Below are 17,967 nucleotides of genomic sequence, written 5' to 3'. Positions count from 1 at the left end.
CTCTGGCCTCTTCCCACCTGACCCAGAACCACCCTGGGGGGAAGGGAGGGCCCTGGGCAGCAGCTCAGCTTCTGCAGCCGTGGTGGTGGCACGTGGCCCAAGAGCAATGCCACCCCAGCCACCCCTTGGAAGCCACAGCCCGCCTACTCTGGCCCGGAAAGCCTGCTGGCTGGGAACAGACAATGCAGGTCCCTGTTAGGGCCCAGCCAGCCTGGGAGGGCACACACTCCCTCCCCCTTGCCCCTCCCGCCTCATCTGCCTGATGGGAGGTGACAGCTGCAATTAGAGGCAAGAGGCCTTCCTGCCCTCAGAGCATTAATAGCAAATTGGAGAAGAAAAACAAGAAAGGCTCTTGGCGCATCACATCCCATCCCAGGCCCCCAGGGAGGAGATGGGGGGAGGCTTACAGTGAGCAGCTCCATAGGGCTGGTTAGGGTCACTCCCAGATTCCCACACAATCAGATGGTAGGTGTGTAGTTCTGGATGGCGGAAGCTACAAGAGGAAAGGCCCAGATTGGTGGGTTTTTTTTGAGAGCCCCCTATTTGCAGGCAGCATGCACATCTTTCAAACTTGGGAATGCCTCTAAAAGGTACTGTCATCCTCTGAGCAAATGGAAGAAGCAGGACTGGAAGCAGAGGGTCGTCTGGCTCTGAGATCGACTCTTCCGCTCTCTCCGGCGTTGGCCAACGCAGCTCACCCTGCCTGGAGGAGCTGCCCTGTCGGCCTGAGGAAGAGACCTACCTGGTTCAGCTGTGCCCACCCCAGCCCCCTGCTCCCGGGTCTCCCCCAGGACTCGGGTGTTTCGGCCCTGAGGGAAGGCCTACAGACTGGACTGCCTTCGGTGGTGTGTGTGAGTCCAAAGATTCCACTTACTGGTTCCCTGAATCCTGAGAGGAGAAGCCATCCAGCAAATGACTCAAGAAGGCACCAGATCCGAGTCAGGAGCAACTACAGGAAACCGAGTCACCTCTCCGCCATTCACAGGTGACTCCTCTGTTCTGTGGACCAGTCACAGCGATTCAGACCAATCAAACCGTGTGAGCGCCTCCCACTGCCAGGCACTGCGACAGAAACGAACAACAGAGCAATGGAAAGGACCCAGTTCCTGGTCAGAGGGGAGAAACAACACGAACCCACCGGTGAGCCAGGATTCAAGGGAAACAACACCCCTTTTAACTTGGGGGGGGGGAGGGGGACAAACCAACCAGGAGTGCCGTCCGCTGCGACATCACAGGTGTCGCACCAGCATCTTCAGGTTATTTCCTCCCCACCACACCCTGGAAGTGGCTGCTGTGACTCGTTTCACAGGGAGAGGCTCGGAGATGGGAACTGGCCAGGGTCTCAGCGGCAGAGCTGAGACTGGAACGGGTCCAGCCTGAAACAGTCCAGCCCTGTGCTCCTCACACTTCCCACAAGCTGCCACCTCTGCCCCAAAGCCAAGCCAAAACCTGTCCTCTCAGGATCCAGGCCTGGAGGTAAACAGAACGCTGACTTGGGTGGGGAAATCTGCCCAGGTCTTGACAGGGCTGGTGTGATGCCTCCTTGCTATGTTAGGCTTTGCTAATGAAAGCTTATGGCCCATTCGTTCACCCCCCATATTCCCTCTCCCTCCCCCTGTGGGCTCCTGCAGGGACTGCAACCAGGATGTTAAGGAGGCTGAGGGAGGAAGGCACTGGGCATGCCTGGGGCCTAAGTGATGAGGACATGCGGGCTGGCGTGGGGAGTTGTGGGAAATGGGGGGAAGTAGTGGAAGCACGCAGTGAGAAACTGACAGCTTAATTCTGCCCCTGGGGCTCATTTCATGGTTAATCAGGACATGCAAATAGGCTGGAAGCTCGTTTCATATTCTCCCTGGTCTGGGCCCTGCCTCACACCTGGCCTGCTTCCCTGGCAGGTACTAAGCCCCCCTGATTGGCTCAGGCATCTGCTCAGGGTCCCACTTGCTTCTTTGTGGCCCTGTGGCTAGTCTGTGCCTATCCTGTCCCCTGACCATAAGCAAGAGCTGGAAGAGGAAGGGCCTGCCCCCTCCTGCCCTTCTCTTTCCAACCCTTCACACCTGCCCTCAAGCACTTCCCTGCACCCACCCCTTAGGTTGAGATCTGAACCCCAACTTGCCCTGAGGAAGAGACCTACCTGGTTCAGCTGTCTCCACCCCAGCCCCCTGCTCCCCAGAGCCCTGTCCGGGGGCTCTGTCTCCCCAAGTGACATTTCCTATAGGGCCCCATAAAAGCCAGAGCACAGCCTGTCCCTCTGGGGAGCAGGAGCCTGTGTCCCCAGGTGACTTCCCACCAGGGCACTTAAGGCTGTTCTGCTGGTGCCAGAGCATGAGTGCTGGGCTTGGAGGCAGACACACAGGACATGAGGCCCCTTCGTCACTGCAGAGCCTGCGCATGTTGCTGGGCCTCTGGGAGCCTCTTCCTTTCACTGGAGGAACAGGGATCATGCAGGGCTGTGTGAGACTGAAAGGACAAAACGTACCTAAGGGTCAAGCACACCGTCTATACATTGAGCAAAATATATGGGACTCCCTGACCTTTAGTTCCGGCACTAACCATGGGACACAATGCAAAAATGCTTAAAAAAAAAAAAAAGCTCTCTAGGAGCCTTGTTAAAAATGCATACTGGCCCTGTGACCTCACCGGACATGGCCAGGATCAGAAGACAATAGGTGTGACATGTTTTTGTAGAGTGCAAAAACATTACCCAGGGGGCTGCTGTTTGCCAGTTTACTGTTTTCCATGGAAGGATGGTGTGTGTGTTGGGGGTGGGGTGGGTTGGGGTGGGGGGCAGCAGCATGGGCTGCACTCAGAAGTGGGGTTTGAGGAGCCCACTGCCTGAGGATGTGCTCTGGGGAGCACTCCACCCCTCCTGCTCCCCAGCTCTCCTGCACGGTCAGCCCTCGGGGCCCTCGCGTTCTTGGCAAGGACTAGAGTTGAATGAGCCAAGTCCTGATGGTCTGGAGAAGAGTCAGGCCCCTGCTCTAAAGCCGTGGTGGCTGGAGTCTCTCCCTCCCCAACCCCAGCCACCGGGCACTAAGGGCTGAAGGAGACAGGGGCTGCCCTCCTCGAATCCACTCCCATGGGCGGGATGCAAGGAGTGGTGGAGGGAGGCGAGGCGTCTGTGAAGCCTGCCCCTCTTGGAGGGCTCAGGGTCCAGGCTGTGTTGCCAGAGGAAGGGCAATGGACCAGCAGGGCCTAGAACAGTGATGGCGAACCTTTTGAGCTCGGCGTGTCAGCATTTTGAAAAACCCTAACTTAACTCTGGTGCCGTGTCACATATAGAAATTTTTTGATATTTGCAACCATAGTAAAACAAAGACTTATATTTTTGATATTTATTTTATATATTTAAATGCCATTTAACAAAGAAAAATCAACCAAAAAAATGAGTTCAGAGGTGACACGCGTGTCATAGGTTCGCCATCACTGGCCTAGAAGATCCTGGGCTAACCCTGACCCTAACCCTAAAGGGCTGGGGCCAGACCAGACTGCAGTCACCCCCTCGGCACTATTATTAGATGCCCCGCCTCTCTTTTGCCTCCTCTAGCCAATCCTTAAGGCACCAGGATGATGAAACCTCTCATCCAGATTCCCTCTGTTCCTGCCCCTGTCACAGTGCCCTCAATCAGTCCTGACACACCCCTCCACCCACCACCTCCAGGCCCAGAAACACACCCCAATTCTGGCACAAACACACACATGCACGCCCAGGCAACACAATGAACTCAGCCTTGCCAAGGTCCCGAAACCCTGGGCCCTGGGTGGGGAAGGCAGTGGGGTCCCTGACTCTAGCTCTCAGGCCAGATGCCACTGGCCCTGGATTCCACACCACAGAAGTCATTCCTTCTCCATATGCCCCTCTGAGCACGTCTGCCCTGGTCCAGGGACACAGGACTCACTGCCAAAAACGACCGCCTGATGCTCTGTGCCTTCGCCCTCTCCCAGCCATGACCCAGCCCTGGGTGGTCCACTGTCTGGGTGGCCCTTCTGCCCTCCCCACTCACAGAAGCCCGTTTCCTCCTGGCACAGCAGATGCCCACCCCAGCTTGCGGCTGCCCGCCTCTGGGGCCGTTGCTATGGTGGGGGAAGGTGACCCCATCCCAGGGAAGAATCAGGTTTTGTTTTCTTGTTTCCCGCTCTGCACATGTTACTCCCCCTCCTCCCGTGCCTCCCTCAGCCCCTTCCTCATCTGCTCTCCCCACCGGGAGGCTGGAGCCTGCAGCTGCAAGGAAGTGCCGCCTGGGGTCTGCGGGGACAGAGGAGGTGAAGGAACAGAGAGCCTGTGACCTCATTGTCCTCACTGCCTGCTTCCCGGGGAGCCTGGAGTTCCCGGCCCTGCCCACTCAGACCCAGGGAGCTCAGCCTTATTTCTGGGCACTTCTCACTCCCACTTGCCCTCCAGGAGAGGAGCTACTTGGTGGCGGCCCCCAGCCTGGGGTTTCTGTGCCTCTGGGACTTTTCCCCACCTCAGACTGGCTGGCTTTTCACCTTTCACTTCCCTGGGAAGCCCTCTGGGAGGCCTTGCATGTGCCTGTCCCCAACCACAGGACTCAGACTGTCACTGTGTGGTGTGCGTGTTTATCTTCCTAGACTGAGGGCCTCCAGGGCAGTGAGTCCTCACTCCTTACTGGTGTATCAGCAGCCCCAAGCCCTAGGCCAGGGATGGTGAACCTATGACACGCGTGTCAGAGGTGACACACAAACTCATTTTTTTGATTGATTTTTCTTTGTTAAATGGCATTTAAATATATAAAATAAATATCAGAAATATAAGTCTTTGTTTTACTATGGTTGCAAATATCAAAAAATTTCTATATGTGACATGGCACCAGAGTTAAGTTAGGGTTTTTCAAAATGCTGACAGGTCGATCTCGAAAGGTTCGCCATCACTGCCCTAGGCTGTCACCAGACCTCCACTCCTCAGCCCTGGACTGAGCCTGCCCCCTCCCCCCCAGTCCTCCCACCCCCGGGTGAGACCAGCAGCCAAGTGGACCTCAGTTCCCATCCTGGAGGGCATCACCGTGGTCCCAGCCCCCGAATCCTCTCCCTTTCGGCACCCCCCACCCCCCATACCCGTCCTCCTGACCTGGCTCAGCTCCTAGTTCTTTTTGGCAACGTCTGGCCTAGACTTGAGCTACCCTAGTTTTTCTTCCTCGGCGCTGCCAGGGCTCCCCACCCGTCCTGGGGACACTGAGTCTGCCGCTTCTCCCTCCCCCATTGTGGAGGGCCAGGGCGGGGCAATGGGGAAGGAAGCTGAGAGTTGGGTGTTCAGCGCCTTCTCTACCCCCAGCGGCACTCCTGGCCACACGCCAGGCATTGTCTCCAGGGGCTGGGGGGCCAGCAAGGCACCAGGCGGACATCACTTGGGTGGGAAAGGGGAGGGTGTCAGCAAAACAAAACAAAAAAACCACAAAACACCCCAAACCAAAAACAGAGGTTCTTACAAACAGGACAAGTGTAGCACCTAAAATTGCTCCACAGACTCAGCTTCCCAGCCAGAGGTACAAGGGCTGATAACTTCCTGCCGAGCCACCTCGCAGCCTCCCTCCACCACGGCAGCCTGGGGGCAGCCTGGGAGACCGCTCGGTATTGTGAGCACTGACCAGACTGACTCAAGCAGGTGTTAGGATCCTGACCTGAGTTCTGAGCATCTGTTCAGAGAAGTCCATTTATATCCCAGAAAATAGCGGGCGAGGCTCTCCATCAGTGGTTCCAGGGCCCAAGGAATTCCAAAACATGGCCTTGGCTTCAGGACCCTGCTGGGAGGGTAGGGATCAAATGTCTCCTTTCATCTTCTCCATTAAATGTATCTGCTCCCAGGATAGGCTGGCGGGCCCAATGCCGTCACAGTTCTAAGCCCTCCTTTCCAAACGGGGAAGACTGCATGCTTAGCATCCCCCCCCAGCCTGGTGGCTCTTCACACTCCCCAACCCACCCAACCAGAGACAGCAGTGACGGGCAGGGTAAGGTGGCCTGGGGTGGGGGTGGGGGAGGGGGCGACTGACCATGTGGCTTCCCTCTCACCCTGAAGGGAAGGCCTGGATGGTGGGAGCTTGGCGGGAGCACTGGCATCTACCCAATAGGGGTGGATTTCGGAAAGACCCCCTTCCCAGCCTTCTCACTCAATGGGTAGATCCCCTGGGAAGAGCCTGAGGGGCTGCTGTCTCCTGCTGTGAAGTAACAGCTGAGAGAGGAAAACGTGGGAGAGTGTGAACAGGTACTGCATGCCCAGTAGGGCGGCAGCATCATGCCAGGTGAGGAGAGGAATAGGGAGCAAAGAAAGACTTGTCTCTTCAACCCTAACATCTCTGAGCACCAAAGTACTAATGCTGGCTCCCTCCTAAACGGGGCTTGCATTCAGGAATGGTCACAACCACATGCCTTGGAGATCATTAACGGGGGAAACTGAAATGAGAAATGAAGACGGGGAAGCTAGAGCCCGTGGGGAGTGGACAATACTGTAATTTTCATTCTGGTCAGTTCTGAAACGTCCCCACCCCTGCCCTCCAAGTCCCACCTAGAGGCCGCTCTGCCCTCGTTAGTTACTTGGCTTAACCTACTAGCCTGTCAACTTCTTGTCCCAGTGCCCCACGCACAATTCGGCCCCAACCTCCTCCAGCCAATTCCGTCCACAGTAACACCGCCGGAAACTCGTCACTTCTTGTTCTGCTTCCTGCACGTGCTTTTTCCGGAAACCCGCCTGATTCTTCCCCATTCTTGCCCTCCAAGGCCTTCTACCTCCGCCTCGTCTCTCTGCAGCCTTTCAGGTCTCCCTGAGCATCTGTCTCTTTCACCTCACACTACTTTGCCTCAACTTCTTTATGGTATTTCCCATCAGTCAGTGCTCTGTAGCCTGCGGTTCCTCTATCCCTGCACTGCCTTCCCTCCTGCCACGCTGCCCATCTGTGCTCTAGCTGGTCTTCATGAAGACGAGATTCCACTTTGTCCACCCAGTTCTTCTCTGTGGATTATTCTCACTAGACATACACACGCGTTGCTTCCCATCTTCACAGAGGAGGCCTTGCTCGCTGTCTCTATTGTCCTCCTCCCCGTTTCTCCTCCGCCCACTACAGACACTGCCAACCACTCCCCCAAAGCCCATCAGGTCACCAGTGACCTCCATGTTCTCCTTTGCTAATTTCTCCTCCTCTCCCAACCCCATGATGGGCTTCCTGAACCTTTTCTCTATCTGTCCTCAACCCTCGAGATCCCATTCACCTCCAAATGTACCCTCAATCCGTCCACGCCCTCCTCTGAATCTCTCTCCTAACTGGCCCCTCTAGAACTATTCTCAACTCAACGGCCAGAGTATTCCTGGTGGTAGGTGGCATCAGATCTCGTTATATCCTTTGCTGAAACCCTTTCCATGGATCCCGCTCAGAAAATGCCGAAAGAAATCTGCCCCTACCTAATCCCCGTTGCTCACTCTCTCTAGCCAAGTCGGCCTCCTTGCCAATCCTCCTACATGCCAGGCACCCATCCACCCTAAGGCATTTGCAGACCCTTCCCACTGCATGGAGGCCTCACCAGCCTCCCCACCTGCCCCAGAGTACAGGCTGTACTTTTCAAGCATTTATGCAAACATTCCACCACCACACTGCTCTGTCCAGCACTCCTGCCCCTTTAAACTGCCGAGTGTTCTCCACAGCACTCATTACACACATGCGCACACAGAAACCTATCAAAACTCCCCGAGGGAAGGACTTGTACTACTCACCACTGTATCTCCAACATGCAGATCAGCACCTGACATACAGCAGAAGCACGATAAACACTTGCTGACAAGTCCATAATGAACATGCCTGGTTCTGCTTTGTACGCTCTGCAAGAACTTTTACACAGTTAAAAGCAAGCACAAGAACTCACATGGTTGAATATAAAAACAAATGCATTAAAACCTGGTGGGGTGCATAGGGGCTGGGAGGAGGGGAGTAAAGGGAGGGAAAGAGGAGATATCTGTAATACCATCAACAATAAAAAATATATTTAGAAAGAAAATAAATGCACTGAAAACAACAGCTGAAAAAAAAGTCACATCACTGCTTAGAATGGGAAGGTTTATTAAGGTTTTTCTCCAAGAGGCACAGCCAGGCCTGTGCTGCTTCAGAGAAGCAATTCGCAGGAAATGTATGTCACACCTCGCGTCCAGAACCACAGAAGGCTGCTGCTGAACAAGCCAGAGAACGTGCACCCCATCCCAATCCCCGGTAAAGCTCTAGTTAACATCTCAAAACAGATCCATCCTTCCCAGAAAACAGAACTAGGCACCCGGTTCGATGCCACCAGCTGTTCTCGACAAAAATATTTAAGCAAGACATGGCATTAAATAAGTGGATGGCACATTCATCAAACCCACGAGGAAACTCCATTAAGAAAAATCCATGCTCAATGCAATGTCAAAGTACACTTTCAAGAGTAGGCTACATTTTTTACATTTTTGGGGAACAGAAATGCTAGAAGCTGGGTGGCTGGGCTGCCTCAAAGCTTCCATTCACTGCCTTCCCCACCAGGCGGGTTCCTTCCAGGTCCTGGAACAGCACCCAACCACTCTGCCCTTACGAGTTTGGAGCTGAGCCCACAAGGGCTATTTCAACATACATTTAAGAAGAACCTTAAATAAGTACATGCCCCAAATAAAACAAAAGGTGGTTTTACAAGTTATTTTCCTCTCCCGAATGCCTGAGGATTTCTTCAGTTTGGTCTCACCACACACACAATTTATACCAGCCTATCTTACGTCTCTGGAGATTCTGTGATGGCTCACCCAGGAAATGCTGAGGCAACCTCTCTCTCTGTCTCTGCCCCTCAGTCCTAAACACAGAACTCAAGACATGTACGCAGACGGACCAATGTACCTCGAAACATAATGAGGCACAATAGTTGAAACTGGCAGGTCCAGAAAATGAAGAATGCTCACGAGTGGAGACAAATAGCTTCAGATCAAGTAACCTGTTTTAATCAAGTTGGTAATAAAATAAAGATCAGTATCTTCCCAAGGATTAACTTTTGCCAAGTACATTCTAACTTCAGAGCAGCAGGCGGTTTCAGTGAGGAGCAAATGGTGGCCAGTGATGATGGCAGGTGGAGGGGCCGCACAGAGATGAGCTCAGAATTGTAGGGGGAGAGAAACACACCGAACATTCCTAAGAGAACGAGCCCTGTGGCCGAGGTTCAATAAATGAAAACACTATGCATAACTGATAAACTGCCTGTGTATCTTCCCTGTCCACTCAGAGGGCAAACTCTAGTGGGAAGGCCTTAATGCTTCTTAGTGAGGCACGCAGTGTTTACAGAACAAATGGCTCCAATACATACTTTTAATTCAATGCTTATAGAAATGTTAACTGATGTTGAAGCTCCCCCACGTGGAGGATAAAAGTATAGCTACATTATGTACTTACTGTTCATTTCTAAGACTGGGTTGTCTGGGGTACCACTAGACCACTAGAGTTGTTTGTGTGTCAGCAGGAAAAAGCTGGCTGACCATCAATGGTGACATCACGTTTCCTTTATATTGCCTGATCCTCATACAAGCAAATCCGTCACACTTTAAATAGCTGCAGATACTAATATGGTGGCAGTTCTCAGCTACTTATCACAAGATTCACACAACATGAAGGACTTGTTGAGTTATGAAAATCCATCGGACTTTCAGGCACCCTCCCTCTGGAACCAAGGCTGCAGAGTTCACACAGGGACAACACAAAAGCACACCTGTCTCACCTTCCACAGCCTGGCAGATTTCTGAGATAGCAACGCCTGTCTGACTCAGCCAGGCCCACTCTGCGTAAGATTGCACGGCTTCCGGGCCTTTTTCTTCACGGTCCTACCTCTATCCCAAGATCGTGACAAAGGAACCCTGCACCTGTCATCCTTCCGTACCCTGTTCTAAAATAGAGGACAGCAAGTTTACATAATCAAGCAGATTGGAACTCGGATTATTCTTATTTAATGATTTCTACTTGATCTGGCAAGTAACTACATAGTCTATGTAACAGGTAATACTCAGAATTTTTCACTTGTCTGTGAGATATCTATGATTTTAAGTCCAAGGGGATGTTTTGAGAGGTGAGTCTTAAAGCAAAAATGACTTTACCTTAAAATATGCCACCCTGACCTGGACAGACTGGCCCTAATGCTTCACTTATTTTTTTTGTTTTTCATTTATTGCATTTACCAGATTTTTGGCCCCTCAATCCCAGACATAAGTATAAGTGGATCAATAGGAGGTAAAGTATTAGGTAACTAAGTTTATTAGAAACTCAAAGGAATACAATTTCTTTTTTTTTTTTTTAAACAGCACTTAACATTTTCCAGGTGGTCAGAGCTTATACTTGAAATCTGAGTTCAAAATTTCTATTTCGTAACTGGCTGACCACACTCCTGGATAGTCTCAGTGAGGTGTGAACGTAGCACTGCTTCTCTCCCGTGGCTACAAGCCAGCATCTAGATCCCTGAGCAAGGATGCGGGCTTCCTAGTTCTGGTGTCCGCCTAACAGTCAGGGACAAGGCACAGGGGCCCCTAAACGTGTTCTTTCCTTCTCCAGATGTAACTGGCTAAGGAGCTGTTTTGCTCGATTTCTATGGAGAATACATAGGTCATATCACCCTTTGTCCATGTCCTACTTAAGCCCCATCTTTTGAAGGAAGGAAGGAAGGGAGGGAGGGAGGGAGGGAGGGAGGGAAGAAAGGGAAGAAAAGAAAGAAAAGAAAGAAAAGAAAGAAAAGAAAGAAAGAAAGAGAAAAAGAAAGAAAGAAGACCGAACGAACTGGGAAGGAAGAAAGAAAGAACTGGGAAGGAAGGGAGGGAGGGCGGGCGGGCGGGCTGAGAAGGAAAAGAAAAGCATCACTCTATAGCCAGCTAAAATGATAACTGAGCAGTGCTTTCCAGACTACCACTGTTAAGCTATCCTGCAGAGAGTCAAAGCAAACGCATCTCTGCGACTTCACTCAGTCACTCCTCTTAGATTCCTCAACCTATCATAAATCAAACGTGAACATTTTACATGACATTTCATTGTTGGACTCATACGCACAAATTAACAATGGCAAAAAGATTCCCTTAATGAAGTTACAAGCCATGGAAGATTTGCAAAAGTTAAACCCTGATACAGTATTAAACTTATATTTTTACATATAAAAATAATACACAGTGGACATTTTATTCAATAAGATACATTCTTTAAGATCAAGAGAGAATATACAAAACTATTCTATGTAGCCCGCTGCATGTTACTGTATAGTAGGAATAAATATACCCAGAACAGACAGTGCGAGGTCTGTTCTGAGAAATCACCAGTTACTTAGGGGGTTTCAAGCCAAGTGCTCTGCAGGTTCCAGGCAGAAAGGAGCTACTTGTTGCATTTAAAACGATGTGGTCATTATAAAATAAAGGCCTTAAATCTATAAACAATAACAAAGACACACAAACCAAATGAAAATGTACTAAAATTTAATCATTCATAAAAGCTGTAATTTAATCTGACAGTAAAACACAAGAAGCAATATTAGAGTTGGTTTAGTATATTATATATTTTAGCTTTGAAAGCCATAGAAATCAGTTATCCCAGTTTTTTTCCTATAAAAGACCCATTTTTCCAAAGCATTATGCACAAACAATTTTAATTAGAATATGACAGAATGATATTTCATAATTTTTAAATATAAAATGAAGTCAATGACTCAAAAAAGTTATCTGCTGTAATGAGTTTGAGGGGAAATTTCATCATCTATATCATTACAGATATAAAGTATAATGGTTCAACGTTTAGTGCCTGACGGAAGGAATCATGATAAAAAGGTCAATATGAAATCATTTGATTATAGTAGCAATATCTAACTTCTGAAATGCATCCATGCTCTTTTGTATAATCATATTAGAGTCAAGTATATTTATTTTCACATCTGTTATAACTGCTATTGCAAAGGAGAAATACTATTGTCTTATTTTCTGAGAGATATACACAGAGCAATTTTTTTTCTCTCCAGGGAACTTGTGCAAACCAATATAAGATCTAAATTCTTCACATAATAATATAAAACAGGAGAAGCCGCTTCAGATTTAGTTTTTGAAGTCTGGAATGCTGGCACTTTCCAATTAGGCAACAGTTCTTCATTCCTGTAATCTAGAATGTTGAATAGATACAGACATATATTATATATACGGTTAATCTCTTGATGTCATAACATAATAGTAAACAAGCAGATATTTAATAATATAGAAAGAAACAATGGTTTTGGCTGATTGTTACTAGAGAACAAATTATACTAAGCAGCTCTAGTAACAGGGCTATTTTAAACTCCCTTTAAAAGTGTTTAAAAAGTAGTTTTATTATACTTAGTGTTTTACAATATATCTGACAGTCCTGTCTATAAAGAGGAAAACAGTATTTGTTTTATTTCTATCCTATTATAATTTTATTCTGAAAGTTCCTTTGCAGTAAGGAAACAGCATCCGCTTGCAAACTCTTTCTATGGAAATTAAAAAAAAAATTTTTTATTGGTTTTTAGAGGGAGAGGAAGAGAGAGGGACAGAGAGAGAAACATCAATGTGAGAGTGAAACATGGATCAGCTGCCTCCTGCATGCCTCCTACTGGAGTCTGAACCCGCAACCTGGGCATGTGCCTTGATGGGAATCAAACCTGCAACGTTTGGTGCTCGGGATGATACACAACCAACCGAGCCACACCGGCCAGGGCTCCATGGGAAAGTCTTTCCTCAACTATTTTAGGACTCTGCCCATTAGGGTTACCACTTATAATACACGTTAGGAAAAGACACCGAAAGAGCTGATCCCCGTATTCAAAGGCAGAAGACGGACAGTCTCATTGCTCAGCAGGAAAGAGTTAGGTTAAAAAAAGAATTTTCCAAAAATAAATTTCTCTCCTAGATCTTTAACAGTGTTACACATTAGAAAGAGATTAACATATTCCAGTACAATTTTGCCTAAAGGCTAAGGCTAGATAAGTTACCCTCAAGTGTCACATACTCTTACGAAAAATGTTTACCCCGTATCGCAGTACTTTTCAAATGGGATCAACAGGGCCCTCAAGTCGTAATCAGGACACAATGCTCTGCATGCAAAGTATTCCGACTGGTAAGTGGCCTATTCCCAAACACTCACAGAGAGCTCAGGTGACTTATTAACTATGTTGTGAGTTGAATTACATAGCAGAGCCTAAGAATTTATGCAACCAGGATGAAAGTCTTATTTCTAGATCTAGGCCAAGATCTCTTTCCTCTAAGGTAAATCTCACAATACACTGTAGGATGTGTGAGGGTGAATTTTCACAAGAGGCCAGGAGATGGCACCTCTTCCTTTAAGTATAAGTTTAATGGACATTTCTGAGAGTTGGAAATTAAACTAGGATCAGCCAAGGTAATGGCATAAACAAGGCAGTCAACTCTAGGAGAGTAAGTACAGTGGGGCCTTGACTTACGAGTGTCCCGACTAACGAGTTTTTCGAGATACGAGCTGTCTCTCGGCCGATTTTTTGCTTTGAGTTGTGAGCTAAAATTTGGGTTACAAGCCAGCTTCAGATACCCCACCGCTAGTTGGCGCAGCGAACGTCACAGTGAATGCCACAACATCAGCCCAGCATCATGTGTTTCACTCGTTCACTGTTGATTTGACATACGAGTAATTTGAGTTACGAGCTCCGTCACAGAACGAATTAAACTCCTAAGTCCAGGCCCCACTGTAATATACTTCAGATCAGGGACAGAGCCCTTGTTTCCCTACCTTGCACCCTTACCTAAACACACACAAGCACCAGCAATTTTAACAGTAATCACTTTCAGGGAGCTGATGGAAGCCTAAAACAATCATTTGGCCAGAAGCTGTCTTTCCTGAATCCAGCTCCCAGAAGTGATGCCATGCCTCCTGCCCTTCTGCCCATTTTCCTCTACTTTCTTTGAAATTACTACCCAGTTGTTTCCCTTGAGAGAGAGACACATTCACTCATCTCTCTAAGGAGGCATGTTCCAGCTAATGTGGGGCTCTGCAAGAGGCCATCTACTGCACAGACCCAAGAGGAGGAGTTAGCACAACCAATTCTGAAGTGGGAACTTAACTTTCCTCTAAGCAGACCAAGTTTACAAATTACCCTATAACTCCACTATGTAAACATATTCTTTTATGGTATTGCTTATGCAGTTGATGAAGAAAAGCAGAAATTGTTAAATACAGAATTACAAAAAACAAACAATGGCCCCACAGGGCCTGGTTTCTTACTTGATAGGCAGCTTTAAGGCTAGCGCTAATTGGCTCACTTAATGAAAACTTATGCAATATTTGAAGTCAATTACTACTTCCAAGCCTCCAGACAAAACATTGGAAAGAAGTCACTGTACCTGAGATAAAGCTACTACCAAAGCCACACTGACGTAGCACCACACACCCAGTCAAAACGACCAACAACACTAACGTTGGGGAAGGTGGAACTCATAACTGCTGGTAGGTGTGCTAACTGGTTCAACTACTTTGACAAACTTTTTAGTGTGGTGTCTACGAAAGCTGCCCATAAACACAGTGTACAACCTGGCCATGCCATTCCTGGATATACTCCAAACAGAAATACATGCACATGCGCACAAAGACTTGTACAAGAATATGTGCAGCAGAATTACCAGTGCTAGTCCCCAAAAGAACCCGATGCCCACCAACAGCAGAATATGTAAACATGTTGCCGGGACAGTCATGTAATAAAAATGAACTATTACTATACGCAATCAGGATGATTTTCAAAAAGACCCTCACATTTTTGAGTAAAAGAAGCCAGACATAAATTAAGCCAGACGTTTTTGTTTATATTAATTTCAAAGAGAGACAAAACTAACCCATGTTGTGAGGATTCAGGGCAGGGGTTCCATTTGGGGGAGGAGATTCTTACTCAGATATGAGTATGTTCACTTTGGAAAAATTCATCAAATGTGCGCTTCAGCCTTTCTGCAAGCCCTTTTGTTTCAGGCGATGCACTGTTCCACTTCAATTTGGCATGAATTTGGGAGTGACCTTGGTGGTCATTCTATTCACTCAACCACTACTTTATGAAGATCCTTCTATACCAGGCACTGGGGACACCGTGGTGAGCAAAACAGACATGGTCCTTCTCTCACACAGCTTAGAATCTCATGGGGAGAGAGACATATTACCCACAAGTGAGCATAGCTACAGGTTAGGTATCACATTTACAAGTTACAGAAGCTGGAAATAGCCCAATAGGTGCCATGGGAAGTGGTGAAGGTTGGAGACAGCCCAAAACAAAGTCAAGGACAAGAGAGGCACGTGCTCTGCCTTCGGCACTCACCTGGCTCAGAGCTGCTGCTCACTGTGGGCCTAAAGCAGCAGACAGGATTTCTTTTTAGGCTTCTTCCTTTCCACTGGTGTTTTTCTATTGATCTGTCTGACCAGGTCATAAAATATCTAAATGAAAACAAGAAAAATGTACTTATTCAACCAACATTTGAGACCTTGTTCCACAAAACAATCTTGGTTCTGTTAAATATTATTCAGATAAAACATTCAGATAAAAAGACTTATAGAACCAAAGGCCAGAGAGGAACAGCAAGAGAAAACACAAGGCTGTGATAACCTAGCCTGCTCCCCGCTCCCACCATGCTGTGAGCGAGCTGAATTCTAAGACTGATTACCGGGGATGCTACACATGGCGAGCACACCAGCAAGCGAAGCTTATGCGCTCCAGGAAAGGAAAAAAAGTGTAAAAAAATGATGTTGAAAAGAACAAAAGGGAACCTCAAGCTTTTGCTTGGTTGGTGGTGGCAGCTGGGGACTGCACCAATCTTTTAGGGATCCAGTCAACTTTGGCCCTTTACACCCAGGCAGGCAGCTTACTTGTGAAGCATTCCTGTCCACAGCTACGTTCTCAAGATAGTGGAGTGCTTAAGTCATGGACAAAAAAAGCCTTGTGCACCTGCTGTATCAGGCCAAAAAGAGAGTGAATTACAGTCCACACTCAGATTCCTCCCTTTGAGTCATGCACTAAAGGAAGGCAGAACTCAAAACACCAAATTCTGTGATATCCACGAGGTAGTATGTTTCTCTATAAATTCATTATAGTAACTACTTTAATTTTTGTGGTTTCCTACTTACTTTATAACCTATTCATACATATCTGCATAAGCAATTGTACAATACATGGGTGATGTGACAATTTTCATATACTACTTTCTGGCCCATGTCTAGAGCAGGGGTGGGGAACATCCAGCCCAGGGGCCGTATAAGGCCCACAAAATCATTTGGTCTGGATCTGCCAAGGCATTAGGGGTGAGCTAATTAAATGTTTGACCAAATACAGCAGGCTAATTTTTTTTTTAAGAATTTTTTTTTAAAGACATATTTTTATTGATTTTTTTACGGAGAGGAAGGGAGATGGATAGAGAGTTAGAAACATCGATGAAAGAGAAACATTGACCAGCTGCCTCCTGCACACCTTCTACTAGGGATGTGCCCGCAACCAAGGTATATGCCCTTGACCGGAATCGAACCTGGGACCCCTCAGTCCGCAGGCCGATGCTCTATCCACCTAGCCAAACTGGTTTTGGCCAGCAGGCTAATTTTTAAGTTGATAATTGTGTATGGCCCACGAATGATGTTGTATGTATCTAAATGGCCCTTGGCAGAAAGATTCCCCACCCCTGATGAGGCTTAGCAGGACTTTAAACATATTCCTTTAGCTTAAACGTCCTCTTTGCATATAAGGTAAATATGAATGTCTTCATTACAGTCATCAAAGTGACTTTATACAAACAAAGAATTACTTAGTGATTTCTTTAAATCTGTAGAATCAAGACTGTTTCAAAGAATAATTTTTTTTTTCTTGAATAGTTTTTGGCTGTTAACTTAAAGAAAACTAAAAAGACACTTGTCTGTGCTGCCCAGCAGCTAGAGGTTACCTCATTAACGTTGATCTTTGACTTTGCAGAAGATTCTAAAAAGGCACAGTTACACCACTGTCTTGCTAAATTCTGACCCTGTTCTTTGCCAACTACTCGCTCATCTTCCAGGTCACATTTATTGCCAACCAAAATCATGGGAACCTGTGGGAGAAAATAACAGAAAATGAACACTAACATACTTGTTACTTATCCTTATAAGTAAGCAACTATTTGTCACCAATTGCAATGTGCAAATGAGGACCATACGCTTCACCAAGTGCTTAAAAAAAGGTATGTGCATGTGTGCTAGAGCAGCGGTTCTCAACCTGTGGGTCGCGACCCCTTTGGGGGTCGAACGACCCTTTCACAGGGGTCGCCTAAGACCATCGGAAAACACATATATAATTACATATTGTTTTTGTGATTAATCACTATGCTTTAATTATGTTCAATTTGTAATAATGAAAATACAGCCTGCATATCAGATATTTATATTACGATTCATAACAGTAGCAAAATTACAGTTATGAAGTAGCAACGAAAATAATTTTATGGTTGGGGGTCACCACAACATGAGGAACTGTATTAAAGGGTTGCGGCATTAGGAAGGTTGAGAACCACTGTGCTAGAGGGAGAAGGTAGATGGCAGGGGAAGAGACAGAAAAATTATAGAAGAGATCTTACTACATTGATCTGCTGATTATTTTAAAGGTATAATCCCAAAATTCCCATGTGGGCTACAAGTGATAGCTAAATTCCAAGTGGAAAAATCTGAATATGGAAGAATGTACTCGGGGACCTAATTGTGGTTCAAGTGCTTCATCTCACAGTCCCAACAAATGCCAGAAGTAGTGGCAAGACCAATACAGGAGCAGTGACAAGTTCTGCTTCTACACCTGACATCTAAATCTGAGACCAGTTCAGGTGGGTTGTTAAAGAGAAAATACAGCCAGAGCAGTGACGTCTTCGCTTTTTCTCCATACCAGAAATGCTTGGCTATGTCCACCCACAGCCCCTACTTCCGATAAAACAGATTGGTAACAAACTGTACCACACCCTTAGTTCAAAGA

General features: G+C 47.4%; 1 protein-coding gene across 3 annotated transcripts in view; it reads right to left on the bottom strand.

The window, feature by feature from the left end:
* Positions 1–10,681: 10,681 nt before the first annotated feature.
* RAP1A (RAP1A, member of RAS oncogene family) overlaps positions 10,682–17,967 on the bottom strand; it is a 57,249-nt gene continuing 49,963 nt past the window's right edge. For all 3 annotated transcript variants that reach the window (XM_070396496.1, XM_070396498.1, XM_070396497.1), the window contains exons 6-8: positions 16,916–17,059; positions 15,310–15,425; positions 10,682–12,125 (exon numbers count right to left, since the gene is read on the bottom strand). In XM_070396496.1, the coding sequence (XP_070252597.1) occupies positions 15,339–15,425; positions 16,916–17,059 (231 nt within the window). In that variant the 3' untranslated portion in view covers positions 10,682–12,125; positions 15,310–15,338. The remainder of the gene's footprint in view (positions 12,126–15,309; positions 15,426–16,915; positions 17,060–17,967) is intronic.

The sequence above is a fragment of the Myotis yumanensis genome, unplaced genomic scaffold, assembly GCF_028538775.1.
Source record: "Myotis yumanensis isolate MYYU_CA2020_CCGP unplaced genomic scaffold, mMyoYum1.0.hap1 SCAF_17, whole genome shotgun sequence".
NCBI lineage: Eukaryota > Metazoa > Chordata > Mammalia > Chiroptera > Vespertilionidae > Myotis > Myotis yumanensis.
Note: the sequence above shows the minus strand (reverse complement) of the source record. Positions and strands in the feature narration are given on the sequence as shown.